Below are 21,171 nucleotides of genomic sequence, written 5' to 3'. Positions count from 1 at the left end.
GAAAAAGATGTCCAAAAATGTAGAAAATAAACATCATCTTCTTTGTTTTTTATGGCCTTTTCAAATCCTAACTAGGGTGCTCTAGTCAGTGTAAAGTTTTCGCTTTTTCGTTTATTTTAATATTTATAGATGTGTTAGTAATACAAACAAGTAATTTAATTAGTTAACATATTACAACTGAGATGAAGAACATTTAAGAAAAGGTAATATGGAAGTCTAGGCATCTACAGGGCTTATGACCTGTCAATGGCTGGTTTAAGTGACCACTTTACACACTGTGTAACATTCACCATTCTGCCTATATTTGAACATCTATATTCCTTCAATTCTTTCATCTGTTGATGTTTGTGAATTTAATTAGTATTTAATATTTCCATAACTAATAATTATATGCGCGTTCTGCATATGAAGAAGGTCTTAAACTTATTGAGAATCACTTTGAAGAAAAAAGAAAACAACATTCATAAATGGAAATTTTGGAATGCAGTAGTATATTACTAATACCAAAATGAAATGTTCAAAGGGCAACGTGAAGTCCGTGAGTCAAAATAGTAAATAAAGGTTATGATTTTTAATCAACCGTCACTAACTAATAAGTACTTATTTCTACGACAGATTACTTAAGATTAGCCGGCAAGTGGAGTTTCAATTTTTATATCGAGAATTTGTAAAAAACCTATAGGAAAGTGTCTAAATGGTTAGGCCCCAGCGATGTTGAAGTTAGCTCGTTTGGGTACCACCAACACCACCTCTACCATTATAGGGGTGTTGGTACCACGCACCACGCAGAAGGTCTTGTGTCCGATATCTATATAAAAGCTATCACCTTAAATAATAATAAAAAAATCCGAAGAAGTTTAACGTGCGGAATAAATGTATTTTTCTAGAAAATGCTACATTATAAACACACCATCTGAGCAGTGAGGTGAGTTAATTAATTCCAATAAATTATAATAAAAAATAGAGCTATAAAGTTTTCAAAATCTTGAGGAACATTAAGGTTGATGTTGCCAGCTTAAAATTAGTTCGTTCCTATATTCAACGTTTCCTCTTTTTGACAGACTGTATCGTAGACAATAACAATGTCATAGATCAACAATTTAGTTAGACAATGACGTTAAAATCTGTGTATGTTGAATTTGAAGTCTGAGAACGCGTCACAAAATTTGGTTAGGTTGATTTGACATAAACACAAAATTAACTCTTTAGTTGCGATTAGCTTATTTCGCTTTCTTCAATGAATCGAAGACGAGCCCACGACGATGAAGATAATTATGGTAACTACTTTTTTTTTGTTTTTCAGGTTAAACATGTCCAAAATTAAAATAATCATATGCGGCATCAATATAAATTTATTATTGCTAGTACAAATGATTATTGCATTTATTTTTAACAGATCGCCTTCATCGGAAACGTCGAAGAGTTTCGGAAAATCAGGAAATCGAAGATAGACTAGAGTCGCTCATTCACCATGTAGGGGAGAAGAGTTCTTCGAGCTTGGAATCCAATTTAGAAGGCTTAGCCAGCGTTCTGGAGGCCGATCTCAGCACCTTCCGAGTTAAAATTCTTCGGATCCTCACAGATTGCGCCATACGTATGCCCGAAAAATGTACAATATACGCCACGTTAGTCGGGTTGCTGAACGCCAAAAATTTTAACTTCGGCGGTGAGTTTGTCGATCACATGGTAAAGACGTTTAAAGATAATCTCAAGAGTTGCAAGTGGGACGCGGCGCGATATTCGCTGCGGTTTATTGCGGATCTGGTGAACTGTCACGTGCTGGCTGCTTCCTCCCTGCTTACCCTCCTGGAAAATCTGGTAGATGTTTCCAACGAAGACGGAGTGCCGCAGGTTCGCAAGGATTGGTATGTGTTCGCCGTGCTCTGCACGCTCCCGTGGGTCGGGAGGGAACTGTACGAGAAGAAGGAGTCGCAGCTTGAGCACCTTTTGGTGAGCATCGAAGTGTTCCTTAATAAAAGGAGTAAGAAACATCACAATGCCCTGAGAGTGTGGTCGGTGGATACTCCCCATCCTCAAGAAGAGTACTTGGATTGTCTGTGGGCGCAGATTAGAAAGCTGCAACAAGATAACTGGGCGGAGAAGCACATTCCTCGTCCTTACTTGGCATTTGACTCTGTTTTGTGTGAAGCCTTGCAGCACAATTTGCCTATCATTATCCCCCCGCCGCACCAGGATACCTTCGTGTACCCGATGCCTTGGGTCGTGTTCCGGATGTTCGATTACACCCACTGCCCGGAAGGTCCCGTGCTTCCCGGAGCGCACGCCATCGAGAGATTCCTCATAGAAGAGCATCTCCACTCCATTGTAGAGATGTATCACACTGAAAGGAAAGAATGTGCAGCGCATTTACTGTACTTCCCCTTCAAGTCGAGGATTCCCTTGGATTATTGCATCGTGGAGATAATATTCGGAGAGTTGTTCCACATGCCCGTCCCGAGGTACCTGGAGATCTGTTACGGATCCATCTTGATTGAGCTCTGCAAACTACAGCCGTCAACCATGCCCCAAGTGTTGGCGCAGGCCACAGAAATGCTGTTTATGAGAATTGACTCCATGAATACCTCTTGTTTTGACAGGTAATTACACATTTTGTCACTAGCCTTTAGATATTATATCAATGTAAAACTGAAGTCTGTGATTTTGGCAGGTTACAGTACTAAAAAAAAGCTTTCATAGAGTTATATAATATACACAACATTTTATCTGTATTCCGCTTACGTTTTGTTTCGATTTCAGATTTGTTAACTGGTTTTCGTACCACTTGAGCAACTTCCAGTTCCGTTGGTCATGGGAAGATTGGGATTCTTGCTTACAGCTCAACTCTGAACATCCCAGGCCTAAATTCATTAAGGAGACACTACTAAAATGCATAAGGTATGTAAATAATAATAATAATAATAAATCCTGTCTTAAGAATCATCCTTAGTCTTTATTTGCATGTTTATTTGCACAGATAGAATGCTCAGAAGAGGCAGGAATTTATCACATTTTTCATTGCATTAACAGTTTTTAATTTGTATATAATATTATGTAAGGATAACTATCTAAAGTTAGATTTATCGCTTTATGTAATTTATTTTTTTTACAGCTATTTGCAAGTAATTATTTATACAACAAATTGATTTAGTAGTAAAAGTAAACATATTTATTTTAAATTTTATTTTAAATTTTATTTTTGCACCACAACAGGCCAGGAGGCCCAATTACAGTGGTGAATTACATCACAGAACACCCAGGCTTGAGAAAATTCACATTATTTTTTTGTGTTCTCACCGGGAATCGAACCCGGAACCTTTCGTCTGTGAGTCAAGCGTCTTGACCACTACACCACGGAGGCCGCCATATATATTTTATTTTTGCTGTTGGTTCATCTAAACTGCCTAACTAGGGATAGCTTCCCTGTTCTAAGGCAGTAAATGATGTATTTTATAATAATATTAAAAAGTAATTACAGTTTTATCATTATGTGTGCTTTTTCAGTCTTAAAAGTAAACAATAAATATCCAGAGAAAGCATAAATAATACCAAAATCTCTATATCCTAATTGTATCTATAATTATAAGAAAGTTGAGAGAGTAGTCTATTTTTTCATATATTCATATTATACACATCTAAAAAGTGTGATATTCACAACTTGTTCAAAGAAATAATTTGTTTGCTGTATAATATATTTTTATTTTACGAACTCTGATAATTTTGATCTTCCTCAGATTATCGTACCATCAGCGAATAAAAGAAATGATGCCGGAATCCTATGCTGCTCTTATACCCTCTAAACCGGAGCCTACATATAAATATTCCATGGAAGGGGCAGGTAAGAATCTTTAATATCCATTTTTAAAATTATCTCACAAATATTAACCTCTAAGTGAGTATTGCTGTACCGTGTATGTCTGGAATAATAATTTATGTAAGGTCATACGTTTCAGAAGAGAGCCTTGAAAACTGTTCCTTTTGTCGATTCCATAGAAGAATCTATAATCGCCTTATGAAGATAGATTAAAAGCTCTAGTTTTGTTTATATCATAATACATTGTTTCCTTATTATTTTACGTAATTAACAGATGTTAATTTAATTTATAATGAAAGAAAAAAAATACTAGGTAAATTCAATGTTATAAATGCTTTCTCAATTTATGGCATATATTTAAAGCATCAGTCAATGTATTTTTTTGTAAATTAAATCGATATTCATGTGTTGATGTGACAGCTCTTCTCCTGGGTAAGTAAGCTATGCACACAGGAACTATGTTTGTATAGTGACCGTACCGGGTAGCGGTAAGCGACAGCGGCAGTCGGTCGCGTAAGTAGATGAAAGTACTCGCAGCACATTGCTTTTTGTTTGGATGTTTGACACGAAGTTGTCCACGCGCACCCAACGCGCGAGTTTTATTCACTTATTAATATTTTATAAGACAATCACAAAACAATAATTTTGTTTTATGCTTTAATAATACTTTTTTTATGGATTTTTTAATAATAATTAACACTAAGCAACGAGACAACACTTTAAACTTCAGTTTCTAACAACCTTTTAGCAGTAATATATATTAACTGGTTTATCACATAATTGTTTCCTAGTTAGCAAAATAAATAAACATTGCATATTTTTTTTTTAATGTTAAGTATGTTATTTTCCTTGGGAAAAAGGTTATAGACAAATTGACAATGCAAAATAATATTTCATAACTAGTATTTAATTATATTAAAATAGGCTTTTGACAAATTAAATGTAATATTTATACACTAGCAATGAAATATATAACAATTTTGTCTACTTAATCAAAAGCATAATTTATATTTTTTGTATTTACATTAGTTTTGAATTAATTCCTACCTCCTTTCATTTTCATAATCATATTAACAATGTTTGAAAATCTAACTTAAAATTGATTTATCCAATTTTCATATTCAGCAAACAATATTATGAAATATAAGTTCCATAATCAATATTTGGCGCACTAATTTTAAATTTGTGTTTCACCATTTAAAATAAATTAATCAAAACTTTGTTTATGAAGGAAGGTTTTATATTATGTATATTTATAAATGATTTAAACTACAAATTCGTTTACTCATCCTGTTAAAATGATGTGTACCTATGCATACAATACACACATCTTATTGAAGTATGTACATCCACAATTTTTTTTTAACTTAAAATATTGTACACTTTATCGTATTATGTATCAATAAATAAAATTGGCTTGAGTTTCACAAATGTGTCATTCAAGGATACTTCGGTGGTTATTCATTTTGAGATATTTTCCAAATTAAGCAACTAAACAGGTTAAGCATGCTCAATGATCTGTTTTGTTACATTGTTAATCATCATTGTGTCAATTTGGCCTTCTGTACCTTCTGATGAATCTTCTGCTTTATCAATTTTAAGTTGATCTCCGCCTCCGTGAATTTCTGATATTTGAGCTTTTATAGCATCATCAACATCAAACTGACTCAACAAATCAGCCATAAAAGTATTGTTTTCACTTAATTGTAATTTGTCAATGAATTTGTAGCTTTCATTTTTGGGTTGTTCAGTTGATGGCTGGAAGTATGGTCTTGTCTTATTCCCTAACTTAAGGCTAATCGATGTCACAAAGCTCTTTCTTGTCAATGGCGTAAATATCTCTTCATCACTACTTGCATAAGGTTTGCTAGATAAATCTGTCTCTCGAATGGTGGTATAATGCATTTCAGATGGTGAACTCTCCATTTCCTCTGAAGATACGGTTGTTTCAGATATTTCCGTCATTGTTATTGGTTCAATTGTTTCATTTGTTTCAGTAATGTCAATTTCTGTATTATTAGAAAGTTTTGTTGTATCGGGAACTGATTCTGTAACAAATTCTTCTGTGATATTGTATGTTGCTACTATTGGTATTGAAGCATTTATTTCAGAATCGGCAGTTTGATTTGCATTCTCACTATTATTATCAAATGTATTTTCACTGTCTGTATCTTTGTATAGTGTTACATTGTGTATTTCAATGTTTGTCAAATCGTCACCTGCTGTTGTACTGTCACTTTCCTTGTCTTTCAATGGTGTTGTAGATTCTGTTGTAGAGGTTGTAACCGATAATTTTGGCTTTAAGCGATTGGTAGACCAGGTACCAAGTTTTCGTTGATATTTACGTCTCGAGCTTCTTTGAGGCACATAATTAGTAGTTGTATTTCTATGTCGAATATTTCTAACAAAATTTGTGGTGTTTGGTGTTTGTGTTACTTCACTTTGATATTCAGAATTATCTTGTTTGTCTTGGTACATTGTAGTTGTTGTTGAAGATCTGATGGGTACTGTGGTTGCCGTACTTCGAGGAGTTGAAACTTGAGCTTTAATTAAATCTGAAAACTTTTTCTGCAACTTAACTCGTCTTATAGGTATGTTTGGCCTTCGTTCAATTCTGTGAGAATTGAGTTTACTATTTTCCCCATTGTTCGATCTTTCACTTTTCTCTGTAGTAGTAGTAGTAGTAGTAGATAAGGCTTCGGTACTAAATGTGTCACTTTCTTCAACTTTTGTATCTGGTGAGTTATAAATTGTACTTTCGCTACCTTCATTACTATTTGAGTATTCTGGCACATAAATATTATCAATTGTGGTACCCATTTCTGATGTAGAGGTAGTTTTTTCTGTCACAATTTGTTCTGTGTGGTGTTTTTTCTTATTAAAACCTAGATTTATTTTCAGAGGTTGAGAATCTTCATTTTTACTGTCCGTATAATCATTTACTGCGCTTTCATCAGGTTTCACTGTAGACTCCTGTGCATAATTATAAATAGTGTCTTCCGTTGGATTTTCTTCTACTTTAGGATTATCTTTAGAAGTTTCTTCTGTATTGGCATTTACATTTGATTCATATTGTTGGCTAAAATTAGAATCTTCATACTCATTTGTACTTGAATTTTCCTCAACTGGTGAATTTTTCAAATTTATTATTTGTATTTGCGCATCAGTAGTGTATGATGTTGGGGTACTTACTGTTGGCGTATAAAGTGGATCTAATTCAGAAAATGCAATTCTTTCATCAACAGGACTAGGTCGAAACGGCTTTGTCGGTCTCAGTAACCGTTTATGAGTTATCTGTGGTGATTCCGCAAATTTCATTGGCCCTCTGAATAATTTATTTTTAGTATTGTTTTTTGTAACATCAGTTATAGGACTAATAGTTGCCGCTTTGTATTGTAATGTTTCTTGTTCAGGAGGAATTTCAATCTTGAAAAAAGGCGTCGTAACTGGACTCTCTTCGATTTGTGGTGAAATATTTCCCAGGCCATGTTCGCCAACATGTCCTAGATTACTAGTAAAATGTGTTTGCTGGTTAGATGTTACTGTTGGTTCTCTGAACATATTCGGGAAATATGATTCGTGATTATCGTGTTTTTCATATTTGATGGACTCTTTCATTACGGGTATACCCTTTTCATTCAAATAATAATGATGATGCAAATGAGTTATTGTGGGAATATTATAGTTTTTGTTTTGTTTATAGTTTTGAACAAATTCAGGTCCTGAAACTTCACCGGAATCACTGTTTGTTCCCACTATTCTTTTATTTCCTAAAAATTCAGGTGGCTCCTCTTGACCGTACGTTTGACTATGAGTATATTGTGATATCTTTTGTTGATATTTATCTCTAGCTGGGACATACTTTTCTCCTGTATTTAGTTGAGTTTGAGGATCATTTTGAAATTCGGGGTAAAATTGGGGATATCTGTTTCTGTACTTGGGATGTTGAGTAGACTGCTGCTGCCTTGTTGGGTCCTTGTACCCATCATACCACGGAAGGTTGTCGACTTCTGCTGGATGTTCCTTGTCGGTTATCGTCGCTTGAGGGGTTTGATATCCTCCTCTATTATCTGGATATCCGTTCAGAAACAGTAATTTCCCCTTCCTTTCGTGTTTTTTAGGCTTAGGATCCTTTGCTGTTTCTTTGATGGAAAATGTTTGCGAGGGTTCGTTGTAACTTAGATTAATTCCGTTTGGTTTTGGTGACGCAATTGAGAACATGAGTTCGTAGATAAAGGGTGGATCGTCCCCAACGGGGTTCCTGTGTCTGATACGGCGGACAGTCCACAAAGCTTTAATTCTCTGATTCGTACAATCTACCCCATCACACGGCGCTGTTAAAATCTTTTCAGCCTCTACTTCATTGGGCCTCGCGCTGTATAAATGACACTCGATGCACTCTTTGACGTTTTCATCTTCAACAAATTCTAATCCTTGAAGTGTCTCAATTAGTTTTCCTCTCGACAGTATGGCAATGTCACCGAACACGGGACCCTTTTCTTTACTGTTTTGTTTGAACTGCGCCCTTCGTATGTTTCTCCAGAGGTTTACATCTGCAATCTCGTTGTCACCCTGTGTGTGCTCGTAAACTTCGATTTTCCTATTAGATTCGGTATTTTTTACGAGAATACTATCAATTTTGTCTCGAACCAAAGTAAGGTATACACTGTGCCTCAAGGCTTCCTCCCACGGCTGTTGTGGTTTAGGAAAATCGTCTGTATTTCTAATTTCTCTTCCTCCATTTCTGTCGAAATATGTGTCTGAAGTTTGTCTTGTATCGGAAGATTTTTCGTTTTCGAAAAATCTGATAGGGTTTCTTCTATAATTACTGTACTCGTTCCTATCGAAGTAAGTATCGGTATTTGTTTCTCTCCAGCCATATATGGGAATGTGTCTTGCTCCGTAATTAGTTATAGCCAAGCACGATTCTGCGGCAATCTGAAAAATGAGAGATTCATTTTGTAATATGGACGTCTGCTAAAAATGGACAATTGATCAATAAAATAATTTTTGTGTATTCTTTCTTTTGTAATTAATTTTTGCATTTTTCTAAGAAATTTTTAGACTAGCTAATCAAAAAAATATAATCACCATAATAATGGACAAAGTCCATAAATATAATAAATCTGGCATATACCAATCAATTTGTAATGGTTGCGATTCAATCTACATTGGAAAAACTAAAAGAAACTTTAATATTAGAGTGAAAGTACACTTAAGATGCCTAAATAATAATATTTTTTCTGAATTCGCAAACCTTCTGATAGAAAATAATCATAATTTCAATTAAGGCACTGGATTAAAAGTACTTCATGTTGAAAATAAAATATTCAAATTAGACAAATGAGAAATTAAAAAAGCGATTCATAATAAGAAAAAATAATTAATAACCAAATAAACAATATTTATTTTGGTCCACTCCTGTCTAGTTTCAAACGTATTCATCTCGAATTACCACCCTTTTAGGAAAAAAAGACTTGTAGTATTTAATAAACATGGATAAAATGAAATAGGAAAGATCAGTTATGTAAACCTTGATAAAGAAGCTTTTTTGCTTTGAAAACGGTCGGTGGAAAAAAAAATACAGGATTAAAAACAAAGTTGTTTTATTTATTTTATAATTATTTTATTAAAATTTCATTCCGTCTGCATTTTTGTTTTTAAATAAACAAAACATTCTAATATTGTCAACAATTAAAGCGAATCAAAGATTAAGGGTAGGCGGTAGCAATAATAATTTATTTGCCCGTACAAATTTATATAAAAATCACGCACGGCAAAAATAATAATGTTTAGGTAAATCACAAAATATTCATTTAAAAAAAAAAAATTTGGGTTCTTACGATTTACACAAATATTTCAATTTTGGCGGCCATTTATTGGTTTTATAATGTTCTTTGTGTGGTTTAAATCGTACTCATATAAATAAGAAATATTAAAGTAAAGATTGTTCGAATGATTTGATTGTAAAAAAATAAAAATAATAATACATGCAAATCGGTTCGGGTTGTGGTCCTGCGGCTAGTGTCTCGGACTCACGGACCAAAGTTCCGTGGTTCGAATCCCACTTTACCCCAACTTGATTCCATTTTCTAATAGTGAGTTATTTACAACTCGTTGAAAATGGCCCTCAAAATTAAATATTTGGGTAAATCATAAGAACGCAAATATTTCTTTTTTTAAAAAAAAAAAAAAAATATTCACATAAAACCAAGGTAAAAGTAGCAAAAAAAACATTTATAGATAAGTCAGTACAAAAAAGATCTCTCCCAATCAATAGGGAAATATCACGTTTATAATAAAGGTCTATGAAATACTGTCCAATAAAAAAAAAAATTTTTTTTTTCTTTATTATAAGTATTTATTTTATTTTATTTGGAAAACTAACAGTTCTATATATACATATTTATAGTAAACAAACAGATATAGTGTATAAACTCAGAACCAATAACAGATTTCCACAAAGTATACAAAGTTAGTAAAGAAAATATATTACATATTATATAAATACATATAAGTTTATACATATAAAAATATTATTTTCATGTACTAGTATATATTTTTCAATAATGAAAGTTTATTTTTATTTTTAAAGAACAGTAAGTTATTGTAAATTGGGCGGGATTAGGACAAGGATAAGGAGGGGAAGGGAGATGAACATATTTATTATTAAAATGTCTAATAAAAATGACTTTTAAATTAATAAAGCCGTGTGTAAATAATATAATATACAAATATTACGTACTATGAATACCGATAAAAACATGTAAAATGGATTTAGAAAAATTAAGTGTACTTTTTTTAAAATTTTATTAAATCATTCAATTTTTTTGTAGAATAGGAGAAAACCTTCCCCAAATAAATATTACTGGCATTGGCAAATGGCGTTTAGCTCTTGAAAGACTGCTTAAAAACCTATCTGTAAATGGTGCTGTAACGTCGTGTTACATTAAGAAAAAGACGATTAATAATCTACTTACCATATTTAATTTTTATTGCAAAAAATACGATCTCATTATTTATAGAGAGAGATTGAGAGAATCTTGCATCATATTATTATGTAGACTCGTGTGCCATCATAGCCGCCATAAGAGTTATTAGGAAAATGAGGAATTTCAGCCCTACGGGAAATTAGATACAAAATATATTTTCTACAAAAATGATACAAATTATAAGGCGAAGTTTCTCGAAAGTGTACGAAAAAAGTATTAAAAAATATTTTAATAAAAACCAACTACTTTGAACGACGTCACTAGTTCATATGAATCAACCAATGATAAGAGTTGTGGAAGATTCCGGTTTACTTATCGTCAACGGACCAATCGCAGAACTAACCGAGAAGAAGCGGAAGAGAACTTGATACGTCACACGCGGATTAATTTCATAAATACAAATATTTAAAAAAAATCATAGCGCTGATAATACGATACATAAAAATTTCAAAATACAAATTTTTTGGTTTAACAAATAAATAAAAATAAAAAAAACTACTGAACTTCCTCATCCATAGTCGCATAAGAGTTAATGTCAATGAGAAACTTCAGCCCTACGGGAAATCGGATATAATAAATGTTTTCTTGCGCACAGTAAAAATTGGAGCATTAAATTGTCCAGCAAACTTTCTTGCAAATGTACGAAAAAAATAATTAAAAATATTTCAATAAAAACGAACTACTTTGAAAGACGTCACTAATTCATATGATTCAACCAATGATAAGAGAGTTATGGAAGATTTCCGGTTTGTTTGCCGTCAATGGACCAATGGCCATAACTGATCGAGAATAAGCGGAAGAGAATCTCTGACGTCACACGCGGAGTTCTTTCAGAAATACAAAACTTAAAAAAATCATAGCGCTGATAATTCGATAAATAAAAATTGAAAAAAATATTTTGGCTTATTTTATTAACAAAAAAATAATAAATAAAAAACACTGAACTTCCTCGTTAAAAAATATGTATACATATCGTCGCTTTAGTTCGTTTTTGTCCAACATACCATTTTTAACGAAATTGAGTTAATGTACTGGAGTTCTGAGGAAAGCCTTTATTTATAAAATTTAAATGAAAACAATGTATTTTTAAAATTGTTTAGGAGGTTTTTAACGAATTTTGTCTAAAGTTGCGGTCATTATTTATGCATATTTCGTAAAAAAAAACTTTAAAGTTCTATTTATGCAGATTTGTGTTTTGGTCTGTTGGACAAAAACGAACTGAAGCGACGATTATGTACATATGTGGTAATATTTTTTTATTAAAAATAGTTTAAAACTCCTTAAACAGTTTATAATACGTCACAAAATAGCTGTAAATTTACTCTGCCGTATGTTGTGATTTTCGGTATTGGCCCTTTTAGACACCCAATCACAGAATTCATTATTACGCTCAGAGATGAGAATGAATATTTATAATTATGATAAAATTATAAATAAACTTATCAATGAAACTTCTTGGTTTAGTTTTACTTTTTATTATTTTGACCAACGGGCGCTTTCGCCTAAATAGGCATCTACAAGACTGGTGAATTGTTCACAACGTTTTCAGCTTTTATACTATTCTTAACATATTTTAGGGATAAGATCAAATAAGTAAAAAAATAACAGGGGACAGAAAACACAAATATTTACAACTAGTTTGCTAAACAGTTAATTTTTGGGAGTTTTTGGACCGATATTGGGATTTTATTATTTAAATTGAAACCTGATAACAAGAAAATTAAAAACAAAGGGAACAAAATAGATAAATTAGAATCATTAGAAATTAATAGAATTAAACTTAATGCAGTAATAATTAACCAGCAATTGGAATTATCGAACTCTCCTTTACTTAAACCGTTAATTTAATATTCAATTCAATTCATTTATTTAAATATAATTACAAACATACATTTAATACGTACATATTATAAAAAAGAAAAAAAAATACATGAAAGTGATTCATGTCAAAATAGTAGGAGAATCCTGCTCCGGAAAACCCCTTCGGATACATGGAACAGATCAGTATCCAGAGCGATGTTGTTCAGCATAGCGGTAGCTCTTCCAACAGGCATAACCATCGGGAGGTTGGTCCTGTATATCGGAATATAAAACAATCTATGCTGACGCTGTCTTAGGTAATTATCAGGAACATACAAACCAATGCTCATCATAATCTCAGGATTATCGACAATACCGCGCAACAATCGATAAAAATGTGTAGTCAAATACACATTCCTTCTAGTCTCTAAACTGTTGTAGCCAAGCATACCCTGGAGAAACTCGGTCGGGTAGAGCCAAGGATAATACCCGCACTCTCAATATATAACTACGCTCCGTTTGATTTAATTATTTACTACTAAAATAATATAATTAACATAAAATGAACTATCAAAATGAATAACTTCATTCCATAAACAAATGTCTAAGTATGTATCTTAAAATATTTCGTCATTCATCTATAGGTATGTAAACTTCTCTGTCAAAAAATCAAAGTATTGTGCTAACTTTATCTGTTAAAATGTGTATTTCCCACTCTGTTGTATTTCGCCATGTGTTCTTTTCCCAACCTTTTAAATAATAAAAGCTTAATCCGAATTTCGGTCCAAAAACTCCCAAAAAAGAACTGTTTCGAAAACTAGTTGTAAATATTTATGTTTTCTGTCCTCTGTTAAAATACTTATTTGATCTTATCTCCAAAATATGTAAAGAATAATATAAAAGCTGTAAACGTTGTAAACAATTCACCAGTCTTGAAGATGCCCACTTAGGCGAAAGCGCTCGTTGGTCAAAATAATAAAAAGTAAAACTAAACCAAGAAGTTTCATTGATAATTTTATTTATTGATAATTTTGCTAAACTTCACAACGAAGTTCTAGTGCCAACTCTAATGTATGGGAGCGAAGTATGGAATTGGAAAAATAATGATGAAAGTAAGCTGAATGCTGTCGAAATGCGATCCCTCAGGCGAATGTGTGGTAAAACGATGTATGATAGGTGCACAAATGTCGAGATCCGTAAAGTGTGTAAGGCTGAGACATGCATTATCGACAGAATCAAGAAAGGGGTGCTGCGTTGGTTTGAAAATGCAGAGCGAATGGAACGGCTAAAAGGATGTACGATGCGAATGTTGATGGATGCAGAAAACGAGGAAGACCGAGAAAAACATGGCACGATCAAGTCCATCAAATACTTGAAGATGGACATGTCAAAAGTAGGAATAATCAGCGTGCATGCATAAGAAGATGTATGAATGTAGAGGAAGCGAGGTCTATATGCCAAGATAGAGTGATATGGCGTTCTATCCTCTCTGCATACTCCTACGGGGAAACGGCGTGATGGTTTGTTTGTTTAACTATGGAGTTTTATCAAGAAACATCAATATTATAAAAATATTTATTATTAAAATACGTTTTGCTGCTGCTCGATAGAGTTAATCGAAATGCCGACCTTTGAATATTCGAGCTTCATACTTTCGGTTGCGCTTCTATGCTTCTGCCACCTTTCGGAGTATAGTCACATTGTACACAAGGAGGTAGCATCCCGGACGAGTTTCGACACTAATGCTTACCCATATAGATATGGAATGAATTTCACAAGCAAATACTCGCTTATGATCGACCTTGTCCGGCAAATTTTCCGCCGAGCTCGAGTGTCCGCGCGTTCGGCATATCGGACCATCAGATCTTTACATCATAATAAATTACTTGTAGATCCATAGATTCGGTTTTTAACAAACATTTTCTATTATTTAATTTAGTCGGGCGTATCCGAAACATTGCTTCACGGTAGTAAATTGATTTTTACAGGAGCAACCTAGAATCGCAGAACTTCACCTCACGAAGTTCAAAGTCACACTCTGAAATCGGGCGATGTCTTCATCTTTATATGAGAGTTTATGATAATATTTCATTGATCCCAAACTTTCAAAGTTTTCCTTCTTTTAAAAAACACGCACTATCCTGGATTCAAACTAAAGATATTAGCTCTTTTTTTCTATGATATATTTTGTTGCCCTTTAATAATAAGGAATATTTTAGTTTTTTCTTTATTTTTTATTTCCTTTTTTAATTACTATAAAATAAAAAAAGTACCTTGTAATCTTTTACAGAATATTTTCTTTTCCCTTTCTAATATTGAGCAAAAATTCAAAAACATTTCTTGTATACCCACGAACAAGCCACGCCTTTGTGGGATTTTTGTTTACTATTTTTACTGTTAATATGTATTTTATTGCTTTGTAATTATCCTTTATTTTTTTAATACTCTGTTTTACCTCTTATATATTGTCAAAAAAATACCGAGGCAGCCTCCGTGGTGTAGTGGTCAGGACGCTTTTTTTTAAATGGGTGCTGCTTCTTTTTTGCCTTGCTTATCATGTACAAGACTGTCATTCTTCCATCTCCGACAGATCAAATCCGTGCGGAGAAATATTCCTATAGATGCAACTAAAGCTCTTGTAAATGCTTATGTCGTTTCGCGTCTAGATTACTGTAATGGAATATACGCAAATCTCCCAAAATATCAAACTAATAAACTTCAATCTGTTTTCAATGCAGCAGCAAGGCTTATTACGGGAGTAAAAAAATATTCTCACATCTCACAACATCTTCGAGATTTGCACTGGTTAAAAAGCCCAGAGAGAATAAAATACAAGCTGTGCTGGACAGTATTCAAATCCCTTCATGAAATGGCTCCAAAATACCTATCGGACCTTTGTATTAGGGAAAATGCATGTCAAAGAAAATCTACTCTTAGGTCAGCATTTGATTCAGGAAGAGGAAAACTTGGTGAAATCCGGCGCTCCCCAAACACTAGATTTGGAGATCGTGCTTTTGCCGCCGCCGGCCCCTCTGCCTGGAACCAATTGCCTTCAAACTTACGAATCATCGACAGTCCCAGTCAGTTCAGATCCCAACTAAAATCCCACTTCTTTAAACTATCATACCCTCAATTTTAAATCTGGAAATATAATGTATCACTTAAGTTTAATTAGAATGTAAGTTTAGATATACAATTGTAAAGCGCCCTTGAGGTGATATTTTACAAAAATAGAGCTATATAAATCAGCCAAATATTATTATTATTAAGACTTATAAATATTTACTGCAAAATACGTATTCCTTCTAATTACTCTAACTATAGTGAGGATCTGGTGGGATAATCGGCTCTGGCCTTGATAAGGAACTTCTCCACATTTGCTTTAAAAATAGGAAACCACAGAAAACTAATTCAGGAGAAGCCGGACTATTGACAGACATCAACACACCTTCCATTCCACTTTGAGTGTGTTCGGCATTTTGCGTCCTATTTTTATTTATTTCGACAATTACCTTTACTATTTTTACCATGCATGATATTATCTCACGCGATAATTCCTTATGACTTATTACTGTTACGATATCTTCTGGGACCTCAACCAGACTTCTGCATCGCGCCTCTAGCTGCATTCAGACTAAGACGCCTGGTTCACGCACGAAAGGTTCCGGGTTCGATTCCCGGTGAGAACACAAAAATTTAATGTGATTTTTCACAACCCTGAGTGTTCTGTTCCGTAATTCGCCACTGTAATTGGGCCTCCTGGCCTATTGTGGTGAAAAAAACAACCAGTCGGGTGATGCATGAGCACATCATACCTAAAATGTTAAATATGTTGCTAAATGATCTAAAAAAATGTCCAGAGTTAAATATCACATACTACGATACCGATAAAAATATTTCAAATGGATTTAGTATAATTGTATTTTTTAAATCAATATGGATATTGTGGAGAAATGTTTTCATACGTAAATGTGAAAAAGAAATTCAATAAAAATACGTTCGTAGAAAAAACGCGATGTGTTTGGCCTCGGTTGTTGTGACGTCAAGATTCGTGATATTGTTCTACGTAAATTTTTATATCAACCTTTCCGGGAATCGAATCCGGGACCCCAAACATGGTAGGCAAACGCGCTAATTATTAAACTACGAGGCGGATTCATTTCGCATTCATTCACCGTTCGAGGGAATAAAAATTTAATAAAACCATACTGTAGAAATGAAATATTTACAACCAAAATATTTTTCTAAAAAACAATTCCATAAAAATGGGTTACGATTCAAATATTTTAACTATTTTCTTTTTTTAAATGAAAGGCATAATTCAATCTAGAATTCGGAAAAAAATTGTTTGATTTGAAATACTCATTTTACTTTTCAAAAACCAAAATTTAAGATTTTGCTTCAATCATAATTGTATTTAATCTGTTCTTTTCAAATCACTCGAGCAATTTTAACTTTAATATGTCGTATTTATATGAGTACGATTTAAACCGGTCTTTCTCAAAGTAAGCGATAACCCCCTTGTGGACCCTGAAGGCCTTCAGGGGGGCGGTAAAAGGTCCAGAGAAAATTTGGGGACGTTGAGGCGGTCTTGGGCGATAGCTTATTTAAAAAAAAGGTACATAAACTACACAAATTTGTGCCGGTCGGTATTATGGCATTTTCTCGTGTATTGACCCCATCCCCCCGACGTTAAGCTTTTTGGGGGGCCTCTAGAAAATCTTACGTTTTCAAAGAGACGGCGAGCAAAATAAGTTTAAGAACCTATGATTTAAAGTGTCTTTAGTCTAAATTTTAAGAGGCGTAATCTGCCGGTCAGTAATTAATTTTTAGTTATATAAAACTTAAAAGTATTTTTTTTATTATTAAAAGTACTTTGGAAAATTATTGTTTTTATCTACCGTACATTCACGGAGACTGGACCGCTGTGCACGTGCAAAACACGAGTCCGCTGCGTGATATCGCACGATTGGCCCATTTCACACCACGGCAAAAATCTACACCGCGTGATAAAATACAATACGGCGGATCGATATTTATTGTTTTACAATTATTTATTTATTTAATGCCTGGCAAACGCCGACCATAATACCGACTAATCTCCAGTCGATTTCCTTTTACCGACACATGGATCAGAGGTCCGAGGTTCTAACCCTACTCTACCCCATTTCCATGTTCTAATAGTCAGTTGTTTACAACCCGTTAAAAATGGTCACCAAAATTGAAATATAATATAATATTTGGGTAATAATATAATAGTTGAGTTTTTTTTTAAGTAATAGATTAACCGAGGCGTTTTTATTTATATTTTTATTCAAATCATTAACTGTGGAGATTTGTAAATAAAAAAACGAAAAATTTAAATAGTTACAAACGAATCTAATAAATGTCGATCCAATATAATTTTACCGTGCCGTTTAGATTAAGACCATACGTGTGAAATAGGCTATTCTCCGTCGGATATCACACGGCTGGTTTGTTTATTTGGAAATTCTAGTAATAATGAACAGACTTTAATATATTTTTACTTTATTTTTTTAATGGCACAATTTTTAAAAAACGGCGATTTAAAATGGCGAAATCGTATGATTTTCTTACTTTGAACCAGACTCCAGCCTTAAGAATATACCGTATTAATAGGGATGTAAATGATCTACGTAATATATCACAAAAAAGGTAGAAATATCATAACTATAGGATATCGTACTGTTAGCTTGGGACTTATGAAAAAATAATGTTTCGCGTGTAGCACGAATTCAAAATATTTTCAATAATATTAATTAATTTGCTATCAACATAATAATTATTACTAAGGCATTTTACTTATAGAACTAAACAAAACATTACCAGATTTGCAGGCACTAATAAACATGAACAATGCCTTATTCGTGGGAAATTGATTTAAAAAATATGAATTTATTTACATTGAAATTTTAATAAAAATAGTATTATTTTGCCGCACAATGGTAAATTAGGATTGCATTGTAAAATTCCGATTAGTTTGATGGACGCTATATACACCTGTTATTTTTGATTCTCATGTTGTAATCACATTAATATTGTAATATTAATAGAGGTACATATTTTCACCTTGCTTATATTCACCGTTCATTCATATTGTTGTTAATTTATGTAAAACAATTTTTTTCGTCAACTATTTTATAAAAATACGTTTTAATAATTTCAATTAAAAATACGCGTTTTATCAAAATATAGATGCACTAGAATATTACATTTCGGATATACTTGTGATATAAATTATGTGTCCGGATGGATTAAGAATACAGTTCTGTATGTGAAATAGAACCTGAATCCTGGACGAGTACTTTCGACTCGATGGCTACTCTCAGGCAAAAATCCCGAATAAGGAAATCGAGTTGGCACGTTCGCCTTCCATGCTTGAGGTTCAATTCCTGGAAAGGTCGACATGAAATATTGATTAAAAAGGTGGTTCTACACTGCAATATTTCGTTCCGCGGGTTAGTTGCTAAGAGCAATTTCTTTCAATTTGAACCGACCAAAATAACAATAAATAAGAAGAAACACTTGCAGCTTACAGTCAGCAACAATAACTAGAGTGAATAAATACACAATAAGTTTTTCTGGGTTATTATGCCGTGTGTCGTTCGTACTCTCTACCGACGTTTCGGATCGCGTTACAGCGTCCATCATCAGGGTTGATGATGGACGCTGTAACGCGATCCGAAACGTCGGTAGAGAGTACGAACGACACACGGCATAATAACCCAGAAAAACTTATTGTGCATCTTAACGGCCGTGAAAATCTAAGAAGTTTAATCATGAATAAATACAGTTTGTGCTACCGTTCGTCTAATTGCAATATTGCATAGCGTAAGGATATATCATCTTGTCTTCACGTGTACTTTACAAATAATTGCTGATAAATTGAGATTGGAGTAGCGAAGCAGCACCCTATGCACCATTAAGTCCGGATAATGGAATGATCATGAAATTAAGCTTTATTCTCTCTTTGCATCTTGATTTAGATTCATTGCAATTTTTCTCTTTTTCTATGCCCCATCCCATTACAAAACTCTTTTCACTTGTAGCATCTAAAATAATATTAATAAACATTGAATTCTTTTTGTTAAACCCGTTTTACCTCTACTGAAAAATAAGGTTTTTCAACTTCACCCATTTATATAAAGCACTATAGTTATATGAAAAAAAACTCTATTAGATCTACTGGTATAACGGGGGAAAAATTCGCGAATTTTAATAAAATAATTGCAAAGTGCTGCCGATGTGAAAACGAATTAGAAGAAGAAAGATTTCTTTGATTTTTTGCAGTTCTGCTTCTAAACATTGTATAAAAAATGCACTGCACATCTTAAGATATTCTTTTTTTGATATACCTACTTACCCATAAAACAGCTATTGACAGCGTCTTCATTTTTCAAACTTCAACCCTTATGCTATAATGTCATTATCACTTTTTTTAAAACTCACATACACCAAAATAGTTCAAATGCTTCCCAAATACGGTTAGTTTTTTTAAATTCGGTTCCCGCACTTATTTGATTTTGACACTGCGTTCCATTCCATAGATGCAATCACAATGCGCTTCCATTCTCAAACGTAAACATCAAAGCCTTGCGTTAGTGGACAGGTGAGTACCTAACCGGTGAAAAAGGAGGCACATTCTTAAAATGTTAACTACTTCGAGTACATGTAACATAATAAAATGTGTGGCGATTGTAGATGTTCGCAAAGTGCCTTCGTTCTTTGGCTGGATCAATTGGCATCTCGTTGTATTTCCCGCTGTAACGCTACAGTGGGCGGGAAAACGCGAATTTTCGTAACGGCGGTGTACTCAGCAGGCCAGAGAGCGGCCCATTGTCTCTTGGTGAAATTAGATTGTATGATGGCTTGTTCTGGGAGACAATAACGCGGAACGATCTGTAGATCGTAGATATTTTATGTAATGTCTCTGAGGACGTATCTATGAATGAATATAATCAAAATATTATGCTCGTATCTGAACCGCGAAATAACCGAAAATATTGGATGCAATAATTCGCGAAGTCGTTACGTCATCTTTATATATATATAATTCCTCTGTACGTGTGATGTCACCGAACTCCTCCTAAACGGCTCAACTGATTTTCGTGCGGTTTTCAGATAAATATAGATCTTTGCGCTGTGCGTGTTTGTAGATCCAATCTAATGTGTAAAAAAGAAGTTAGGAGCATAAATGTTTTATTCATCGATCTACCAGGGTTGCATTTGACGAGAATTTACAAAAAATTGAAAGATGTTGTTTTTTTGTGTATAATAAAAGTTTATTTTTGAATGTTCACAAACAACATTTGCTTTTTATGGATTCCAATCAGATTCTTTTCTTAAATTCCTTATAATTTCTTCCCATTTATTTCTTTTTACCGGATAATTGGTAATACTAAAATAACCTTAAATTCAATGCATTTTTAAAAATCGTATTCCTACATAAGTACACCACTCTGTTGGTGAGAAGACCGGAGTTTGACGTTTGCAAAAAGAAAGCCATATTTGGAAAAATATTTATTTTATGTTTTGGAACTCAACCAT

At 33.4% G+C, this 21,171-nt stretch overlaps 1 protein-coding gene and 1 long non-coding RNA gene across 2 annotated transcripts in view; one reads left to right on the top strand and one right to left on the bottom strand.

The window, feature by feature from the left end:
* Positions 1 to 1,102: 1,102 nt before the first annotated feature.
* Positions 1,103 to 21,171, top strand: part of Cbp80 (Nuclear cap-binding protein subunit 1) — a 41,640-nt gene continuing 21,571 nt past the window's right edge. Inside the window, exons 1-4 of the mRNA XM_088240413.1 lie at positions 1,103 to 1,277; positions 1,397 to 2,597; positions 2,758 to 2,895; positions 3,732 to 3,835. Coding sequence (XP_088096539.1) covers positions 1,238 to 1,277; positions 1,397 to 2,597; positions 2,758 to 2,895; positions 3,732 to 3,835 — 1,483 coding nt within the window. The 5' untranslated portion in view covers positions 1,103 to 1,237. The remainder of the gene's footprint in view (positions 1,278 to 1,396; positions 2,598 to 2,757; positions 2,896 to 3,731; positions 3,836 to 21,171) is intronic.
* Positions 7,497 to 20,184, bottom strand: LOC148272176 (uncharacterized). Its single transcript, XR_015824908.1, has 2 exons — positions 19,988 to 20,184; positions 7,497 to 8,749 (listed from the first exon to the last, which is right to left on the bottom strand). It is a non-coding gene; the product is annotated as an uncharacterized LOC148272176 (long non-coding RNA).

Source organism: Micrasema longulum, unplaced genomic scaffold (genome assembly GCF_059751315.1).
Source record: "Micrasema longulum isolate JH-2025_06_02 unplaced genomic scaffold, ASM5975131v1 h1tg002448l, whole genome shotgun sequence".
Lineage (NCBI taxonomy): Eukaryota > Metazoa > Arthropoda > Insecta > Trichoptera > Brachycentridae > Micrasema > Micrasema longulum.
This window is presented reverse-complemented; position numbering and strand designations above follow the sequence as displayed.